At 48.7% G+C, this 18902-nt stretch overlaps 1 protein-coding gene across 9 annotated transcripts in view; it reads right to left on the reverse strand.

Annotated features, from left to right (window-relative positions):
* The window catches only part of KSR1 (kinase suppressor of ras 1), a 154588-nt gene that overhangs the window by 54908 nt on the left and 80778 nt on the right, over positions 1–18902 (reverse strand). For 8 of the 9 annotated variants that reach the window (XR_005983087.1, XM_041724959.1, XM_041724957.1 and 5 more), the window contains exon 2: positions 13550–13690. Coding sequence is in view for 7 of the 9 variants with exons in the window: in XM_041724959.1 (XP_041580893.1) it covers positions 13550–13690 (141 nt within the window). In the remaining 2 variants the exon portion in view is untranslated. Of the gene's footprint in view, positions 1–5780; positions 5921–13549; positions 13691–18902 lie in introns of those variants that run through there. The other variant, XM_041724963.1, reaches the window with a different exon arrangement.

Raw genomic sequence — 18902 nt, forward strand, 5'->3', positions numbered from 1 at the left:
AATAAGGAACACCATCGTCTCCCTCCTCCCAGTGAATCATCTGGGGAACCCCCACCCCCACATGAACTCCAACTATCCCCAACTTTCCTGGAGTTCTCACACATTTGGGACTGGGTGGTTTGGACAACCACAGGAAGAGTTCTGTGAACTACGGCGATGCCCTAGATGGCACATAAGACAACCATTACAAATGAGGTGCGGCTGTCGAAGCTCTTAGAACTTTACCATATACACATGAAAAAAAATGTAATAGAAGTTAAGGGGGGCTGCCAGTGGCTGTTGGAGTTGTGGGAGGATTTTGTTTGTTGTTTTGTTTGTTTTTAAAGTAGGCTTGAATTCAAGGCCCTGAGATGGAGAGTCGCATGCTTTAACTACCTCATTGTTTTCTTTTTTGGAGCTGATTTTTTTTTTCTCAAATTTGCCTGCAATGAAATATTTGTAACTAGATTTATGAAATGCTATTTTGAAATAAAACTGTGAAAAAGGAAAAATGTTCAGGTGTCACAGAGGGAATGTATCACATGGTTCTTAGAGAACTGAAAATTTGGGTTTGGGTGTATCTTGTGATGTCTGCTATGGAGCCAGATATCCTGGATATGGATCCTGGCCACATCACATACCATCTAGGGGACCTCAGATAAATGACACCTTCAGTTTCTCTGGCTCAATTGCATATTGAGCATTAAAGCATTGCCTCCTGCTATAGACTAAATATTTGTGCCCCCACCCCCCACCTCAAAACCTAATCCCCAGGGTGTTGATATTAGAGTAGGGTTTTTGGGAGGTGAGGGGATTATTAAGGGTGGAAGCCTCACGATAGGATCAGTGCCCCTAGAAAAGAGACCCCAGAGAGCTGCCTGGCCCCTCCTACTATGCGAAGACATAGCAGAAAGACAGCTGCCTATGAACCAGGAAGTGGGTTCTCACCAGATGCTGAATTTGCTGGCACCCTGATCTTGGATTTCCCAGCCTCCAGAACTGTGAGAAATACATTTCTGTTGCTCATAAGCTCCCGGTCTATAGTATTTTGTTATAGCAGACTAAGACATCACCTTATAAGGCTTTGGGGAGGACTGAATGAGAGACATTCCATGTACAGCTCATAGCTCAGCCCCAGGCACATTGGGAACACTCACTAAAGAATTATAGCACAGGGGTGCCTGGCTGGCTCGGTCAGTGGAGTATGTGACTCTATATCTCAAGGCTGTGGGTTTGAGCCCCAAGATGGATGTAGGGATTACTTAAAAATAAAACAATACTTAAAAAAAAAAAGAGATGCCTGGGTGGCTCAGCAGTTGAGCGTCTGCCTTTGGCTCAGGGCGTGATCTCGGGGTTCGGGGATCGAGTCCCATATTGGGCTTCCGGCATGAAGCCTGCTTCTCCCTCTGCCTATGTCTCTGCCTCTCTCCCTGTGTGTGTCTCTCATGAATAAATAAATAAAAATTAAATTTAAAAAAGAATTATAGCATAAATTCCTTAATAAACTTCATTTAAAAAAGAAGAAAGAGAAAGAAAAGTCAACAATGAAGGCTGACTGGAAGGAAATGCACCAAAATGTTTATACTATTTCCTGAGAGTAGTAAGATTAAGGGATAAATCATCAATAAATGTAGAATTATTATTTTACTTTCTATGCTTTTCACATTTTGAAAATGAACATCTAGGTAAATTACTGGATATTAAAAAAAGAAAAGCAAAAAGCCAAGAAGCAATGATTACCTCTGTGAAGGATTACAGGTTACTTAACTTTGCTTCTCTATATTTTCTAATCTGAAATAAATACTTAGTGCTTTCACAGTGAAGAAAAAGAGAAATGTCATCAAAAACAAAATGAGGGGATGAGTTCACTAATTATATTCTAGAAATGCGATCTCTGCTGGCCCCATCAGGGTCAGGCCTTATGCAGTATCTCAAGCCTGAGGCCCTTTGTCTCCCACACAGACACAGGAGCTCTGCTCAGTGATGGAAATGGGACACAGTGGTCACCCCTGAGACCCACGGGGGAAAGCCAGGTGACCCATCCCCATGGAGAGGCCCTGCTAAGGGTGGAGACCACTGCTCTTGCCATCTGGGGATGACGGTGTTTATACACACCTCTTCTGCCGCCCGAACTGTCTTTCCTCCAGGAACCCATTTCCCCGAGTGCAGGTGGCACTGAGCCTTCAGACCCCACACTCTCCACCATGCTATTAAAGGGCTGAACCATGAGCCAGTGTGGGCTAACTGGAGTTTCTCATCTTCCTAGCCCTGTGATTGGTTCTGGTATAACATACGACCAAAGGCAGGCCATTCTGAGCCTTCCCTGGGATTTTTCAGCTACCATTCTTGGGAAGAAGTTCTCCCTAGGCAAGCACTACCAGTTATGCAGAAGAAAGTGAGGCTTAGCAGCTGGTGCCTGGGGCCTGCCATGTGGAGTGGGCCTGGCTGAGTAGTATACGCTAACTGCATCATCTGAACTTCTGTGTCCAGACTTCCCCAGACTTGTATTACTTCAGCTGATAAGTCTTTAGTTTATACCAGTCAGTATTGGAACTTGCTACAGCAAAGTTCCAATTAGTAGGAGAATATAATCGCTTGTACTTAGTATGTACTTACTATGTGCCCTGGTACCATTAATGCCTCCATCTATTTATCCCTCCCTTTCAACCATCTCATTAATAGCTACTGAATATTGACTGTGTGCCACTTTATTCCACGCTAGGAATACGACAGCAAACAAAATATGTAATCTTTTTCTAGCCTCTAGCAAGCTTACATCTATTAGGGAAACATAATTTAAAAAATAAAATAAAATATGGACTTTAAATTTGTGAATAAATGTTAAAAAGTAAAGAGCATGTTGAGATACGGGGGGCATCTCATTTTAGACAGAGTGGCCTCTCTGAAGAACAGATTTCTAAAGATCCTAGCCATGTGAGTATAGAAATTTCCAGGCAGAGGAAACAGAACATACAAAGGCCCTGGGCTATGACAGGAAACCTGACGTATTCTGGCACAAGGCGAAGTGCGGAGGGGTAGGAGATGGTGTGGAAGAAGGAGGCAGACGCCAAATACTTCAGGGCCTTGCAGATAATGGTGAAGGGGCTTAGATCTTATGCTGAGTGCAAGACATTAAATGAAGGACTGTACTCAGAAAAGTGAAATGATCAGATCTGGGGTATCAGAAAAATCATACTTGGCTGAAAAATGAAATGAAGGAGAGGGCAAGAATAGATAGAGTGATGATAGGTGCTACTGCACAAGTCCATGCAGTAGCTAGGCCTGGGGAAAGGGCAGTACTGAAAAAGAGACATAGGCGGATTTGGGATTTATTTGGAAATAGAGCCAGGAGGCTTTGCTAGTCAAATGTGGAGCTTAAGGATGCAAAAGGAATGAGAAGTGACTCCTCAGTTTCTACCTAGAGAACGTACAACAGAATAAACAGGCTGAGAGGGAAGGGACTTGTCCATTAGCAAGTGGCAAAATCCAATTTCTGTCTGCCTCCCAAAACCAGGTTCTGAGCTATTTCCAATCTTGCTACTTGCCCCAAAGCATATGGATGAGAACCAAGTCACCAAAACGTCTATGTTGATTGTCTCGTAAAAGAAGGGTAATAAAAGAAGAGGCTTTGTCTGAAATAATGAAAACACTGTGGTGTGGACACAAGAATTCCCCAATGATATCTGGCTGGTGAGGTGTGTCCTAGAGCAATCTTGCCTTTGAGGCCAGTCCCGGAGGATGGAAGAACACAAACTGGCAGCCCAGGAGCTGGATGGCCCCAGAGGTGGCTCCAGCACGCCCTAAGCCAGAGTCATCCCGCAGCAGGACTATAGGCACAGAGTTGACCCAAGTCCAGCCCCTCACCAAACAGAGCAGAGGCAGCTCAGGAATCCCGACCTCAGCAGCCCCCAAATACCTCCCTGCAGCGGCCCCTGTAATTCAACCTTCACGAGCCTAGATGAGAAAGTTCCTGAGACCCTCTCAGCCCAAGGGACCAGAGCTCTGGGTGATCTGATCTTAATTCGTTCATTCAACGAGGACACTTCAATGTGTCAGGCAGCAGGGACAGAGTCTCGAACAAAATAGCCTGATTCCTGCCTGCATGGCTCTTCCAGTCTGGCCAGTTTTCACTGGACATGGCAACAGCCCAGAAATCCAAAGAATTGAAGAGATGGACTCACCATTCATAAATGCCAACCAGTAAAAGGGGCAACCAGGACCATCATGCTCTGATTTTTTCCGATTTCTAGAAACCAGGGGCAACCTCACACTCAAAGCTTCAGAGGGCCTTTTGGCTCAGAATTAGAAAATAAATCACTTCATCAATTGGAGAGAGGGAGGTATGCAAGTTCGATTAGGACAGGAACCCATGCGTGGTGCCACCTGGAACAGGACCTGGCATACAACAGGAACTAACTACACTGAATGAGAGCCTGACTGGGAGGGCAGGAGACAACACAGGAAGGCCCTCGGCTCTGTATGGTGCCCCATCTCAGCCCTTCCTCTCCTAGGGCCCCATCTGCTTCCTCAGCTGTTATCTGTAGATCTGTACATCCCACCACCCTGCAAGCCCCCCAAGAAGACTGTATTTTGTTCATCAGTTATCCTCCACCATAATTTTTTTTTAAGATTTTATTTATTTATTCATAGAGACACAGAGAGAGGCAGAGACACAGGCAGAGGGAGAAGCAGGCTCCATGCAGGGAGCCCAACGTGGGTCTCGATCCAGGGTCTCCAGGATCATGCCCTGGGCTGCAGGCGGCGCTAAACCACTGCGTCACCAGGGCTGCCCCCCCACCCTACTTAATCCAGATAAGTGATCAATGTATGTAGAATGAATGTATATTAAGGAAAGATGGAGGAGGAAAGGAAGAAAAGGACAAAGGACAGAGGAAGGGAGGAAGGGAGAGAGAAAGAGATCAGTTCAATCATACAGCTGCAGGAGGTAAACCCAGGCTGGGCTCTTCTAAATAAGAAACCAAGTCAAGGAAGGAACTCTGGCTTTGCAATCACAGAGACCTGACTTTGAATCCTGACCCAGCTAACAGGCTCACTGTGTGACACTGACCTGTCACTCAACTTCTCTAAACCTCAGTTTGCTCAGCAATAAAATGGGAACCAAGGTGTCCCCGCCTCCCTCTACCCTGAGTATAAGGATTAAAGAGGACAATATAAACACAAAAACGCCGCCTTCCTTCCATACCACCCCACTTCCAGCCCTTCTCCTGACTGGCTGGGTGACATGGGCACGCTGGCCCCCCGTCCAGGCCTCCACTGCCCCATCCCGCTGGGCTGGTACTGACACCTCAAATTGTCAGTAGCAAAGCAGCCCTGGGCTGCTGGAGCCAACACGCTGGTGCCGATCCCTCCACGCAGCCTCGGGAGAGTGTGAGCTGCATTTGGAGGTGGCTCCCAGCTACCAAGAGCAAGGCTGTTGAACCGTGGAGCCTCTGGCTCTGGGGAGTGGGTGGGGGTGACGGGAAGATGGGCAGGAGGAGAGGCTGGGCAGAAGGGTAGCAGGATTCATGTGCCTTAAAGCTGAACCCAGGAGCCAAATACTGGCTCGCTTTTGCAGTTTACTTTTTCACAGCCTCCTGCTTCATCCAGCCGGCTCACCAGGGCCCATACAGAGCTACGGCCACTCCCAGCCAGTGGGAAACCAAGATGGTAGCAGACTTCAGGTAGCTTTCTTCCCCATCCCCAAGAGAAGGCCTGATTTTCACCATGAGAATTCGAGGGGAGTAGAGGAAAGGCTGTAAAGAGAAATTTGCCCAGTCAGGGCCTTAACAAAACCCCCTTACCGGACTCGCCTGCATCTTCAGTCGACAAAACACCACCAGCAAGAGCTCACTCGAGGGAGCCTGTGGCCTGTTGCTTGGGCCCTGGAATCTCGGCCTCTGCAGTGCCCACCTCTCACTCTCACAGCTGGGACTGATCCCAGTCAGTGCTCGCCACTTCCTCTAACAACTTCCAACAGGGAAATTGCCCAAAGGAAAAAAAATGGCTCCATGCCAGCAGGCTCTGAAATCATTTCCCCCCAGCTGCAGCCACAAGATGAAGCTGTGATTTTTAACCTGTGGAAGCTTCAAGGGGTGAGGGTGGAGGAGAGAGTCACAGTGTGTGACTCTACGTGTCTGGAGAGGGAGGGGAAAGGCACCCTGCCTCTGGACCCAGGCTCAAGCTCAGTGCTAGGCCTGAGGGCCCCTCCTCCACACAGCACCCCGCGTTCCCACACCAGCACCTTCTCACCTTTCACTGTCCTCATGATGAACCCAGCGTCTCACCAGCAGGGGTTTTAGTTTCCCTAAAACAATTCTAATGTTCTCTCTCCCCCTCCAGTACACATGCATGGCATTGATCTCCAGATAAATCCCTCCATGCGAAGATTTCCATGAACTGACCCTTTGCTCACTGGTCTCCTCCCAAGCCAAGCCCTTTGCGAGCACTTCCTTTGAGTCCCAAGCAGCTCTCTCAGACCTCAGGGTCTCTGCTGGTAAGGTTTCCGCTCTCTTGTCCTTCCTGCCAGCCTAGCTCCCAGCTCTGAGGGAAGCTCTCCCTGGTGCTGGTCCTTCTCCGACTCCCAGGGTGGGTTTGCCTGCTTGCTCCCATGAATCCCAGGCTGCCTTTTGTCAGGGCATTTGGTGTCAGCTCTCAGCAAGTCTCATCACAGCCCATGAGCTCCTGGGGCAGGGGGGAGTGTCTCTAGCATCTCAGTTGTGAGCACAAAGTCCCGCCAGGGCAGGCTCCAGACCTGCCCTGTCCAACACAGCCAGGGCCATGTGTCTCTACGTTAAAATTCATAAAACAGAGCAGCCCGGGTGGCTCAGCGGTTTAGGGCCACCTCCAGCCCAAGACCTGATCCTGGAGACCCGGGATCAAGTCCCATGTTGGGCTCCCTGCATGGAACCTGCTTCTCCCTCTGCCTGTGTCTCTGCCTCTCTCTCTCTCTCTCTCTCTCTCATGAATAAATAAAATCTTAAAAAAAATTCATAAAACAAAATTCAAATTTTGGTTTATCAGTCACACTAATCCTGTTTCAAGTGCTCCGTGGCCATATGTGGTTGATGGCTACCATGCTGGGTAGGGCAGTACAGAATGCTGCTATCGTCACCAAAAGTTCTATTTATTGGATAGGGTCGCTCTAGACAAAGATCTGATGGTTGAGTAAACATACGAAGATGTCTCCCAGGCTGTCTGTCTCCAAAGAAGCTAGAATTAAAGGTCATTTAAGTCCAAAGCACCCACAGCAGGCTCTGGAGCTGCAGAGGGCTGAGATTGGACTCGGAAGGGAAGAAAGAGAGCAGAGTCCCTTCATCCACACCAGAAACCAGGAAGTGTCACTACCACCCTGTGGCCACTTCCACATGCATCCCCTCTCTTCATCAAGCAGAAGGGCACTATTTCCCAGAAGGGTCAAGATAAGCAGAGAACTGAGAGGCCCAAAGGACAACTCCCAGCACTGGAAGGCCATGCCCAGAGGCCTCAGGGAATGGCCTTGCAGTCCTGAGCCACTGTCAGCAGTGACAGCTCAGGCAAAGGAAATTGCCAGACTTCATGGTTCAGATCTGTTCTCCAAAAAACCAACCAAATAAAAAAAAAGATACACAGATAAGACCATGTCTTGGGGCAGCCACGGTGGCTCAGCGGTTTAGTGCCACCTTCAGCCCAGGGTGTGATCCTGGAGACTCAGGATTGAGTTTCACATCGGGCTCCCTGCGTGGAGCCTGTTTCTCCCTCTGCCTGTGTCTCTGGCTCGCTCTCTCTCTCTCTCTCTCTCTCTCTCTCTCATGAATAAATAAATATATCTTAAAAAAAAAAAAAAGACCATGTTTTAAACTCTCCATCTGGGACTCCTGGGTGGCTCGGCGGTTGAGCATCTGCCTTTGGCTCAGGGCGTGATCCCGGAGTTCCAGGATCGAGTTCCACATTGGGCTCCCCCCAGGGAGCCTGCTTCTCTCTCTGCCTATGTCTCTGCCTCTCTCTGTGTGTCTCTCATGAATAAATAAATAAAATATTTTTAAAAATAAAAATAAAAATAAAAATAAAAAAATAAACTATCTTAGGGCATCTGGGTGGCTCAGGTTATAATCCTAGGGTCCTGAGATCCAGCCTCATGTGGCGGGAGCGGTGCTGCTCAGCAGCCTCCATCCCATGAGGACTTTCATTCATTCCTTGGTCATCCCTTCACCCAGCAAATATTTGCCAAGGACTTCCCACAGGCCAGGTGCTATGCAGCTGTGCACATGGACTCTTCTAGGCACAGGCTGAAGTCTTCTGTGTGTCCCTCTATGTGCACAGATGGGTACCCTTCAGACAGTCACTGCTAAGCTGGCTTGCAGAAATCCTACTTCTTAAAGAGGAATGAGATGCATTTGTATGACTAACACAGAGACGAGATTAAGACAGAAAATACTGTATGAGCCCATTTTAGCAACTATAAAAAATAAAAATAAAAAAAGAAACAAATTTGTATGTAAATAAGAACAATGTGCCATCCTGGATTGGCTCCTAGAACTGAAAAGAAGACACTAATGGAAAAACTGGTGAAATCCAAAAAGAGTCTGGAATTTAGTTAACAGTAACATATCAACATTTTCTGTTTTGACAAATGTACAACAGTAATGTATGATGTTAATGATGGAATCTGGGTGAGGACCATATACAGGAACCACTGCAGTTTTCCCATAAATCTAAAACTCTTCCAAAATAAAACATTTTTTAAGAAAATTAGCCATGTTCAGATGCCATTCAGAAGCTAAAGGGTTCTATATCTGACGTCAATTTTGGAAAAGCACGGGTTTTTATGCTGTTTGGACCTTCGGTTTCTAAGATTTGCACCTATCTTTGATGGGTGGAAGTTTTAGAACCAATTCGGCTACAAGCACACAAGACCCATCAGGGCCAAAAACAGGGTAGAGTAGGTTTCAGAGTCCAAACAACCATCTGAGTGTAAAATCAGACCCATACCCTGGGACCAATCTTGAGGCCTATGCCAGGGAGCTGCTCTAACTCCGGGCCCCCATCACTATGCCCTCATACAGGTAATAAGGAAGAGATTCCAGGAGCAGAGCTGAGTGGAGGCTACCCCCTCCCCAATCAGCAGGGGCTGGGGTTACTAATGGAAACTGCCCTCCTTTCCAACCTTCAGCATGCTCTGGCCTGAGCCTAAGAACCAACCTGAGATTTGAAGGGAAGAAACAGAATAATCTTGAGAAAAGGGGTCTGGAGACTGTAGGGAAGACATACTGTGATACCCAGCCAATGGTTCCTTGTGATCCTTAAAACCCATGCAGAAAGCTGTTGGTCTGCTCCCCAGTTCCTCTCAGGTAGCCTGGCCCACCCTTCTCATGCTCCCTACCCTTTCAGGCCTCATTCCTCAAACTTTCTGGTAAGGATGCCCATGACTGGCCTTTGGCACCAGGGATGGGGGCGGCAGGGTGGGGGTGGCAGTGAGGAAGTTTCTGTCCCTGCCACCCTTCTTAGGCCTTGAGCAGATTCCCATTGCCTCTTGATTCAGAAAACTGCCTCCAGCCTTCCCTTCATTCCCTTCTTTGCACTCCCCAGACGGTTATTTCAAGCTACCTGTGTGCAAACCTCCAGCAGTCCCTGTGGGTCTGGCTCTCACTCAGGAATAACAGCGGCTGAGGATGAAAAGTGAGGAAATTGCCCAAATTTTCTCTCCTCCACCCCAGTGAACACCACTGTGGTTCTAAGTACTTGACCTTCCCAAGTGCTTCACAGTGTAAGAGGCACATGGGTCATGGTACAGCCCCAGACTACAGAGGCCTCGCAGTGAAGGACTGGCCCAGCTCCTGGAAGCACAACCCTTTAACGAGTGAAGCGTGTTGGTATGGTCACAAGAGGGGTGCTAAAGAGGCCCAAGGACTCCCCAGGGCAATGGCTTGTCCCAGCCTTCCTGAGGTACCAACTTTCCCAGGGATCCTCCCAGAAGCTGACTTGTGGGTAGACGGCTCAGGCCCCAGAGCTGGGAAGGTAGATCATGGGGCTGTGATTCTAAAGAGGCTTCTCTTGTGGGGCATGAAAAGTCAGAGTAATCTGTGCCACTCACTCAGAACCAAGCCCTCGACTCCTGGGACATCCACCACAAGGATGAGATTCAACCCTACCTCCCCTCTCAATCGTCACACTGAGCCCAACACTCAGTGGGTTGTCGTGGAGCATGTATTCCAGCAGGAGAGAACAGATAGACGACATACAGTTAGATACACTCCAGAAAGTGGTCAGAGTCAATGAGAAAAATCAGCCAAGATGCACTGGTAGAAAATAAAGGGTATGAGTGATCTATATATCAGGTTATCAGAGAAGGCTGCTCAGAGGAGGTGACAATGGACCTGATGCTATAGTGATGTCCCCAGGAGAAGCCAAGGAGAAAGCACTCCAGGGAGAGGAAGAGGGTGGGGATGGGGAGAGGTAGACAAGTCTGCAGATCTGGGGGCAGAGCTCACGGGGTTCACATACGTGAGAGAGGGCAAGGGAAGACTCAGGGCTGTAGCTTGAGCAACTGGGCAGATGATGCTACTGTTCTCGGAGATGGGCAGAGGTGGGAAGAAAACATGTCTATGTGAATAGGAGAAGAGCAAGAGTTCGGCCTGAAACATGTTGTTCTGAGCGGCCTCACAGTCCCCGGGCAGCTGGAGATGCTCTTGCTCTCTCACCCTGACCCCGTCGTTCCCACAGAGTTCTCTGCTCAGTCTCGACCCCAGTCCCCCGGGCCATGGAGCATCCTGGTTCCCAAACCATATCTGGCTCTTGGGCTCTCCCTCCTACCTAACCCTTCCATACAAACGAGCCTGCCCCCTCATTTACCACCAGCTCTGAGGCATCACTCACAACCTCATGACTCAAACATCACCTAACTCAGTATCTGCTATGCCTCCGGGTCTGGCTGGGAGACCCCGGTCCCAGCTGTCCCCTGCAGCCAGTCTCCATGGCACCAGCTTCTGCAACGGGCACATCTGGCTCCTGTCTCACAGGCAGATATAGGTGGAACTGGGTGCCTGGCACACTGGCAGATCTCTGCAGATCTAAGGAGAATGCCTAGAGAAGCTAAACCAACTGATGGAGACAGCTCAGGCCCTAGAACGGAAGTTAGAAGGCACAGTTTGGAGTACAGAAGGCCTGGGTCAGAACCCCAAGAGTGTCCCTATTACCAGCTCCAGACTATCACAGAGCCCTTTGGCCTCTTGAACGTGTGGTGGTCCTCTGTCAAGGAGGGATGCTGCTGGGGAGATGCTGGGCAAGTCATTGCCTCTGTGGGGCACCCTCCACTGCAAGCTACAGATGCAGGTGTGAAGGGAAACTGCTTTTCACCTCTGAGACTGGGGGAGAGGAGGAATAAAGGTTGGGGTTAGCGGGAGGGGGGGGTGGGGGGGGCAGGATTCAACTCTTCCTAGCTCCCAACTCCATGGTTTTAAACATGATATCATGGACAACCATTATATATATGTTGAGATCTCCTTCCTATACAGCAGAAAGCTGTTAAGACAGGTGGGTGGGGGACGCCTGGGTGGCTCAGCGGTTGAGCGTCTGCCCTTGGCTCAGGTCGTGACGCCAGGGTCCTAGGATCGAGTCCTGCATTGGGCTCCCCACAGGGAGCCTGCTTCTCCCTCTGCCTATGTCTCTGCCTCTCTCTCTCTCTGTCTCTCATGAATAAATAAATAAAATCTTAAAAAAAAAAAAAAAAAAAGACAGGTGGGTGGAGAGACATGGCTCCTTATACATGTGTGCATGTGTAAGTGTTAATAATGCCCTAGGAAACACCATCTCACAGGGCAGTTTCCCTCAGCCTTCACACAGACAAGCTCCTTCCTGCCAGCTTTCTAACCGCTAGCGTGCACCACAAATATGAGGGCCGCCAAGGCTGGGCCAGGCCAGGCACATGTGATGTGTCGACAGCACCCTGTGAGTCCCCCGTTCACCCCCACCTGCTCCACTCACCTCATGACAAGACCTTCTAAGTTTATGTCACTTCCTGTCCAGGAAGTCTCTCCCAGGAAAAATTCCTAAATATACAAATAGCTGCATAAATCATATTAACTACTGCATTAGATAGAATGCCCAAGGACGGAGATGAGCCTCTGCCTGATAAACCATATCCCATGCACACAATCAAACATTATACAGCTACTTTAAAAAGGGAGGGGGGTTATGTGTGAAAGTATGAAGAAAACATGCTGGCTAGCATAGCAAATGATAAAAACAAAACTGTTTATTCAGGATGGCTAGTATGTTTTTTTTTTTTAAGATATTATTTATTTATTCATGAGAAGCACAGAGAAAGAGAAAGGCAGAGACACAAGCAGAGGGAGAAGCAGGCTCTCTGCGAGGAGCCCGATGCGGGACTCGACCCCAGAACCCTGGGATCACACCCTGAGTTAAAGGCAGACACTCAATCACTGAGCCACCCAGGTGTCCCTATTCAGGATGGTTTAAACCAGTGCTGCCCAAGAAGAATATAATACAAGCCATATACTCAAATTTTTGAGTCACAGCATTTTAACAAGTACACATGAAATTAATTTTAATGACATTGTATTTACCTTAATATACCCCAAAGTGTCATCTCAATGTATACCAAATATGAAAAGTTATTAGTATTTTATTTTTTTCTATACAAAGTCTTCAGAATTCAGCACATCTTTGGATTTCTATCTTTGAAATTACAGCACATCTCATGTGGATTTGCCACGTGGCAAGTACATCATAGCCACACTGGCTTGTAACTACCTTACAGCACGGTGGGTCTGACCCATTAGAAATTTCAAGAAGACTTAAGTACTAGGGAGGAAAACTAGAAGGAAATATCAAAATCTTAATGACCAGAGACTTTTGCTGAAAGGTGGGAATATATATGTGATTTTTTTTCCTCCTCTGTTTTCCAAAGTGTCTATAATCAATTCATATTGCTTTTAAACAACAGCAAGTGTCAACTTTTTAATTTTAGAATTGAAGGGATTTAAGAGATCTGACATGAACTCCACCTGCTATAGACTGATTTACTGACTCCTCAAGAGAGCTGTCCTGTGTCCCTGACACCTGGCACAGAGTACACTCTCCAAGCTCACTGGCTGCTTAGTTGGTGGGTGGGTGGGCAGGCTGGCTGGATGGGAAGAGGGAATCAAGGAGGGAAGATAATACAACAGATACAAGAGAAAACTAAACTCAGACTCTTGTTTCTGAATCCCAAAGTGATACCTTGCTAGCTGTAGGACTTCAAACAAGGCATGCAACCAACCACTCTGTGCTTTAATTTCCTCAAGTATGAAACAGCAATAATGACAGTATTCCTTCACAGAGTTTTGTGAGAATTAAGTGAGATTATCTAGACAAAGTGTTTAGCACGGTGTCTGTCACACAGCCAATGCTTCCAGAAATGCTGGCTGGCTCTACTTATGGTGGTGAGTCAGTGAACCATCAATGTGGTCAGGCTGTCTACCTCATAAAGCAGCAACACCCAGGACACATGCTAGAGCCACAGGTACTGTGGGTTCCTCCCACTGTGGCATCCTCCCGAGTCCTCCCCTGCCCCCAGTTCCCACACCCTGCTTACCTGCACCACTGCTGGCCTCACACTGAAGGTACACAGCCAGTCACTGAAACGGGGGTAGCTGTTGAGCTCTGGGGTCCTCTCGCCAGGAGCCACACTCAGCTTGCACTGCTGCTGTTTGCAAATGTACCGGACCAGCTTTGCCTGTGGGAGCCCAGGGGGAAAAAAAGCCAGTTCATTTGGGGCGCACACATGCATGTGGCAGCCCCAAGCACAATACACAGGAGCCTGCTGGAATCCCCGCTGCAGTCATTCAAACACCGATAAAGTAGGAAATGGAAGATGAGAAGAGGAGACGGGCGTGAGAAAGCTGGCAGGAGACCTGGAGAGCCACTTGTGACCCCTCTGCACCCTGAGGCTGGCTGACACTGCCTCACCCTCAGGACTCCCATCCTCGGAGATCAACGGGCAACACTGGTCAGGACAGAGAACTGGGTTAACACACAAGAGCCTCCCACCTGGGGAAGCTGGGGGAGTGGGGGGACAGACAGTAAGTGAGGACAAGGAAGATGTGGGGATTTGGGGAGAATGAGTAACCCTCCACTTAGGAACCTTCCAACCTAGTTTCAAACTGCCTAAGTTGGGATCCGTGGACTCAGGCATACCCTAAGGAGGGACCCTGAATGAATTACTGAACCCCCACACCCAAAAAGCCTCAGTTTCCTCCTCAGAAAATGAAGTAATAACAGAACCTCCCTCTCAGGGAGGCCAAGAAGAAATGAAGCACTTGGTGCATGCCTGGCACACATGAGCATACCACATGCTGGCCATGCCTTTTGGGATGTGGCCTTCTGGGCAAAGGTCCTTGACTTGGGCTCACCAATGGGCTTTCAGGAAGCACACCCCAATATGTATGCAAATTTCAGAGGTACGACTCTGCATTTTCCAGGGGAAGAGTGTCCATAGTTTTCAAAAGCCTCTCAAAAAGCTAAAACTTTAAGAAGGGAAGTTGAAATAAGGACAGCCTGGTCCTCTCTCTGACAAACACTGGGCTCTAACCAGGTGCTCTGCACAGGACTAAAGAATGCAGAGGGAGGGGTGATGGGATGGGCAGGATGGGTGCCCCCATCAGTGCCCAGGGCTGATTAAAAGAAGGTTGAGCTGATAGAACAGATAGAAATGAGCTCACAGTCTCAAGAGGAGGACCAGGGAGCTTCCTGGCTCTGCTGAGATCCAGGGACGCAGAGACTCCATGAGGGCTCCTGTCACATTGGCCTCCCCTTGGTGCCTTTCAAGCTTCCCCAGAAGGAATGCACCTTCAAAGTCTTGTGCAGGAACCCTCCCAAGTAGAGCTACTTCCCAGTACCCCCTGACCTCAAGGGGTTTTGTTGTTCATTCATTCCTTTCTTCCTCATCTGTAAATATCTCAGCGCATTTCTCTCAAGGGTAAGGAATCCTTCTGTTACGATACTAGTAATAATAATTATTCTGTTACTCACAAAAAAGTAATAACAATTAATGATTTAACATTTCAAGTATTTAGAAAGGCTCCCCAATTCCTAACAGGAGCTCTTGACCATTTGAGGACCATGGACCCCTCCCCAGTAGACCAGGGAGGTCCCCAGTCCCTTTCTAAGAATGATGCTTCTAACGAAACACTTAGGATTATAAAGGAAATCAATTCTATTTAAATACATTTCTCAAAATATTTATAATGGTGAAAGAGTACTAAAAGCCCACCTTTCTTTCTTTATTTTTTTTTTTTAATTTTTATTTATTTATGATAGGAACACAGTGAGAGAGAGAGGCAGAGACACAGGCAGAGGGAGAAGCAGGCTCCATGCACCGGGAGCCTGACGTGGGATTCGATCCCGGATCTCCAGGATCGCGCCCTGGGCCAAAGGCAGGCGCCAAACCGCTGCGCCACCCAGGGATCCCCCTTTCTTCCTTTAAAGATATATTTATGTGGGGAAGGCGAGGAGGGGGTAGGACAGTGGGCGAGGGAGAGCCCAAAACAGATGACATACTGAGTACGGAGCCTCACGACAGGTTCAAACCCAGGATCCTGAGATCACAACTTGAGCCGAAATCAAGAGTCGGACGCCTGACCAACTGAGCCACCCAGGTGCCCCCAAAAGCCCGTCTTTATTACAGCATGGAACAATAGCTGGCTGTGGGTCTCATAACTATGACAGCTTTTATATTGTGACAAGCGTCAACTACTTTTTTAGCTATAGCCACAACTGTAAGGTGATATGCAAACAGCTGTGCTTTTCGCTGGTGACTGAGTCACACATATATGCTAAGATGACTGTGCCTTGTTGCCTACATTCAAACTGAGTAACATTAAATTCCAGTTAAGGTTAGTGAAAATAAAGGTTCCTTTTTTCCCCCTACAAATTCATGGATCCCCTGAATTCTATCCACAGGTAAAGAATCCTTGTGGGGCACTTGGGATGCTCAGTTGGTTAAGCATCTGCCTTCAGCTCAGGTCATGATCTGGGGGTCCTGGGATGAAGCCCCACAGCAGGCTCCTACTCAGTGGGGAGCTTGCTTCTCTCTCTCCCTCTGCTCTTCCCCCAGCTCATGCTCTCCCTCTCTATTTCTCTCAAATAAAGTCTTTTTTTTTAAAGAATTTATTTATTTATTAATGAGAGACAGAGAGAGAGAGAAGCAGAGATACAGGCAGAGGGAGAAGCAGGCTCCATGCAGGGAGCCTGACGTGGGACTTGATCCCGGGTCTCCCGGATCACGCCCTGGGCTGAAGGCAGCGCTAAACCGCTGAGCCACCTGGGCTGTCCTCAAATAAAGTCTTAAAAAAAAAAAAAAAAAAAAAAAGAGTCCTTGTGAGATGTGAAATGAGACCCACACTGACAACAAAACAAGACCATTTGCTTCTCCATCAGTCTTTCTGAAAATTCCCCTAGAAACTCTGGCCCCAGGACTAGACTCAGGGATACCCGCCCCTTCGTCCGGCCCTGAGCACCATTATGTGCCACCACCTCCAGAGGGCTCAGTGGCAAGTGGGCACAATTGCCAGGGAGGGAAAAGAGAATCAAAAATGATTCCAATTTCCAGTTTCGATGTTTAGAGAAACCTACACAGAGGCAGACCCCTGGCCTTCCTGCACCACGGGCCCCGCAGGCACCCCAAGCTGACACTGCTAATCAAACACTCTCTGCGGAGGCTTTACACCCCTGAGTGACACGGCTAACAGAACACCACTCTGTACAATCCCGAGTGGCCACTTGAGAAGTACATTCGCTGTCCTACCATGGAACTAAGCCCCGGGAACATCTTCAGAGCACAGTTAACAAACAGGAAGATGTGAGTGCCACTTTTATCCTACAGGGTTAAGTAAAGGCACTCCTGTCCCCCCCATCCGGCCTAACCCCACAACAATCTATCCCTTCCAGTGTGACCAGAGGCCAAGGACTCCCCACCTTCCTTCCCAGGCTCATCTCTGCTCCCCTCCACCCCTGGCTCACCCTGCCCTGCAGGTGCACACTCACCTAGGAGCTATTTCTCCAATACTTCCTGTACTTTCCTACCCCTGGGCCTCTGCTCAAGCTGCGTGCAGTGGTTACAAGTCCTTCCCTCCTCTGGCCACGGCATCCTCGTGCTGGGCAAGACTTCCCAGGCCTTCTTACAGTCCCCGTCTCCCCTTCTGCACACGTGCTCCACATCTCTACGGCTGCACCCCTAACCGGTGTGCGTTCCCAGGGCAGCAGACACATCACCAGGCCCCAGAGTTGAACCAAATCAGGATTCAAATGTAGGTTCTACCCCACATGCACAGTTATATGACTTCGGGGAAGTTTGTTCATCTTTCTGAGTTTTGGTTCTCTCATCTGTGCAACGACAGGCATGATGACATCCAGCCCATGCTCTGTTGGGGGAATCGAACAGTACAGAAAAACCCTGAGGATGCTTAAGTCCCCAGATTATTACGTATCAGGTCAGGACCGTGTCCATCTCATCTGTGACCGTCCCCACGTACCTATTACTGCACCTGGTATGCAACATGTGCTCAAAACGGCCCAAGGAAGGAAGGAGGCAAGGACACACATGGACCACAGCCCCATGCTGAAGCCACTCTTTCCCTCCATCCCAGCCACTCTCCAAACATGGCTCAAAGAGCTGGCCAAAGACAGGGCAAAACATCAAGTAACTGTCCAGAGTCAAAACCGTTAAGCAGAGGTCTGGCACTCACAGCAGGTCAAGACTGGACCCCTTGGCCTCAGCCATGAGCCAGGGTCCCGGCTTCCTAGACTTCAGCCCTTTCCCACATACCCAGCCCCTTTCGGCCTCAAGGCTCTCTGCCCAGAGGCTCTCTTCCGTGACCTCTGGGCCACAGCTCAGCTTAGAATTCCATTCTTCCAGAGAGCACTGCCCATGCCCCTCAGCCCACCTCCCTGACCAGAACACACAACCAAGTTCTAATATTTTACTCTTCTGATTCCCACCGTATGCCCCCCCACCCCAGGTCAGGTGTCTGCTGTGTTCGGATCCCTGCTACGAACCAGCAGAGCCCCCAGAGCACACGGTCTGCTACTGTAAAACCTCTGCTGGACGAATGGACACAGGAACACACAATCTACCTTGGAGTCCTGCCAGGCTCAGACATTTACCAGAATGAGAGCAGAAAATAAAGGCTAACTATGCAAGTGGTCACTCAGGAGCTCAACAGTCTCAAAAGGCAAGGCAAGTTCCCCAGAAGAGGAATGAGTGGGCTTCTCTTCTTAAAGGTTGCTAGAGGGATCCCTGGGTGGCGCAGCGGTTTGGCGCCTGCCTTTGGCCCGGGGCCCGATCCTGGAGACCCGGGATCGACTCCCACGTCAGGCTCCCTGCATGGAGCCTGCTTCTCTCTCTGCCTGTGTCTCTGCCTCTCTCTCTCTGTCTCTCTGTGTGACTATCATGAATAAATTAAAAAATCTTAAAAAAAAAAAAAAAAAAAAAAAACTTTAAAAAAAAAAAAAAAAAGGTTGCTAGAGATCCCCGCTAGACAGCACAGAGGCTGGGTAGGATTCTGCAGAATGTGAAGGGACTCCTCACTACACCCAGTTAACAACCCATATGCCTGGCTGGCTATGCTGGGACAAGGAAAGACACACAGCGCGCTGTGACCCATCTGCCAGCAGGTCGGATGCTCTGGCAGTTGCTATCTATCCCCCCGGAGCTGGTAAAGAAACACTTCATAGGTCTGGTTTCTGTTAAAGCAGCAAAACTATTCTCATTCAAAAACAAAAAACAAAACAAAACAAAAAAACCTATTCTCATTCACAGAGGATGCAGGTACCCAGCATGCAGCAGCTTCCATCTGAGTAAGCCAGTCTGCCTCACTTTTTGGAAAGTTGGTCACAGTCACAGAAGCAACCAGGGGCTACTTTCCCAGACAAACCGCAGTGGGACCTGC

This window comes from Vulpes lagopus, chromosome 12 (assembly GCF_018345385.1).
Source record: "Vulpes lagopus strain Blue_001 chromosome 12, ASM1834538v1, whole genome shotgun sequence".
NCBI lineage: Eukaryota > Metazoa > Chordata > Mammalia > Carnivora > Canidae > Vulpes > Vulpes lagopus.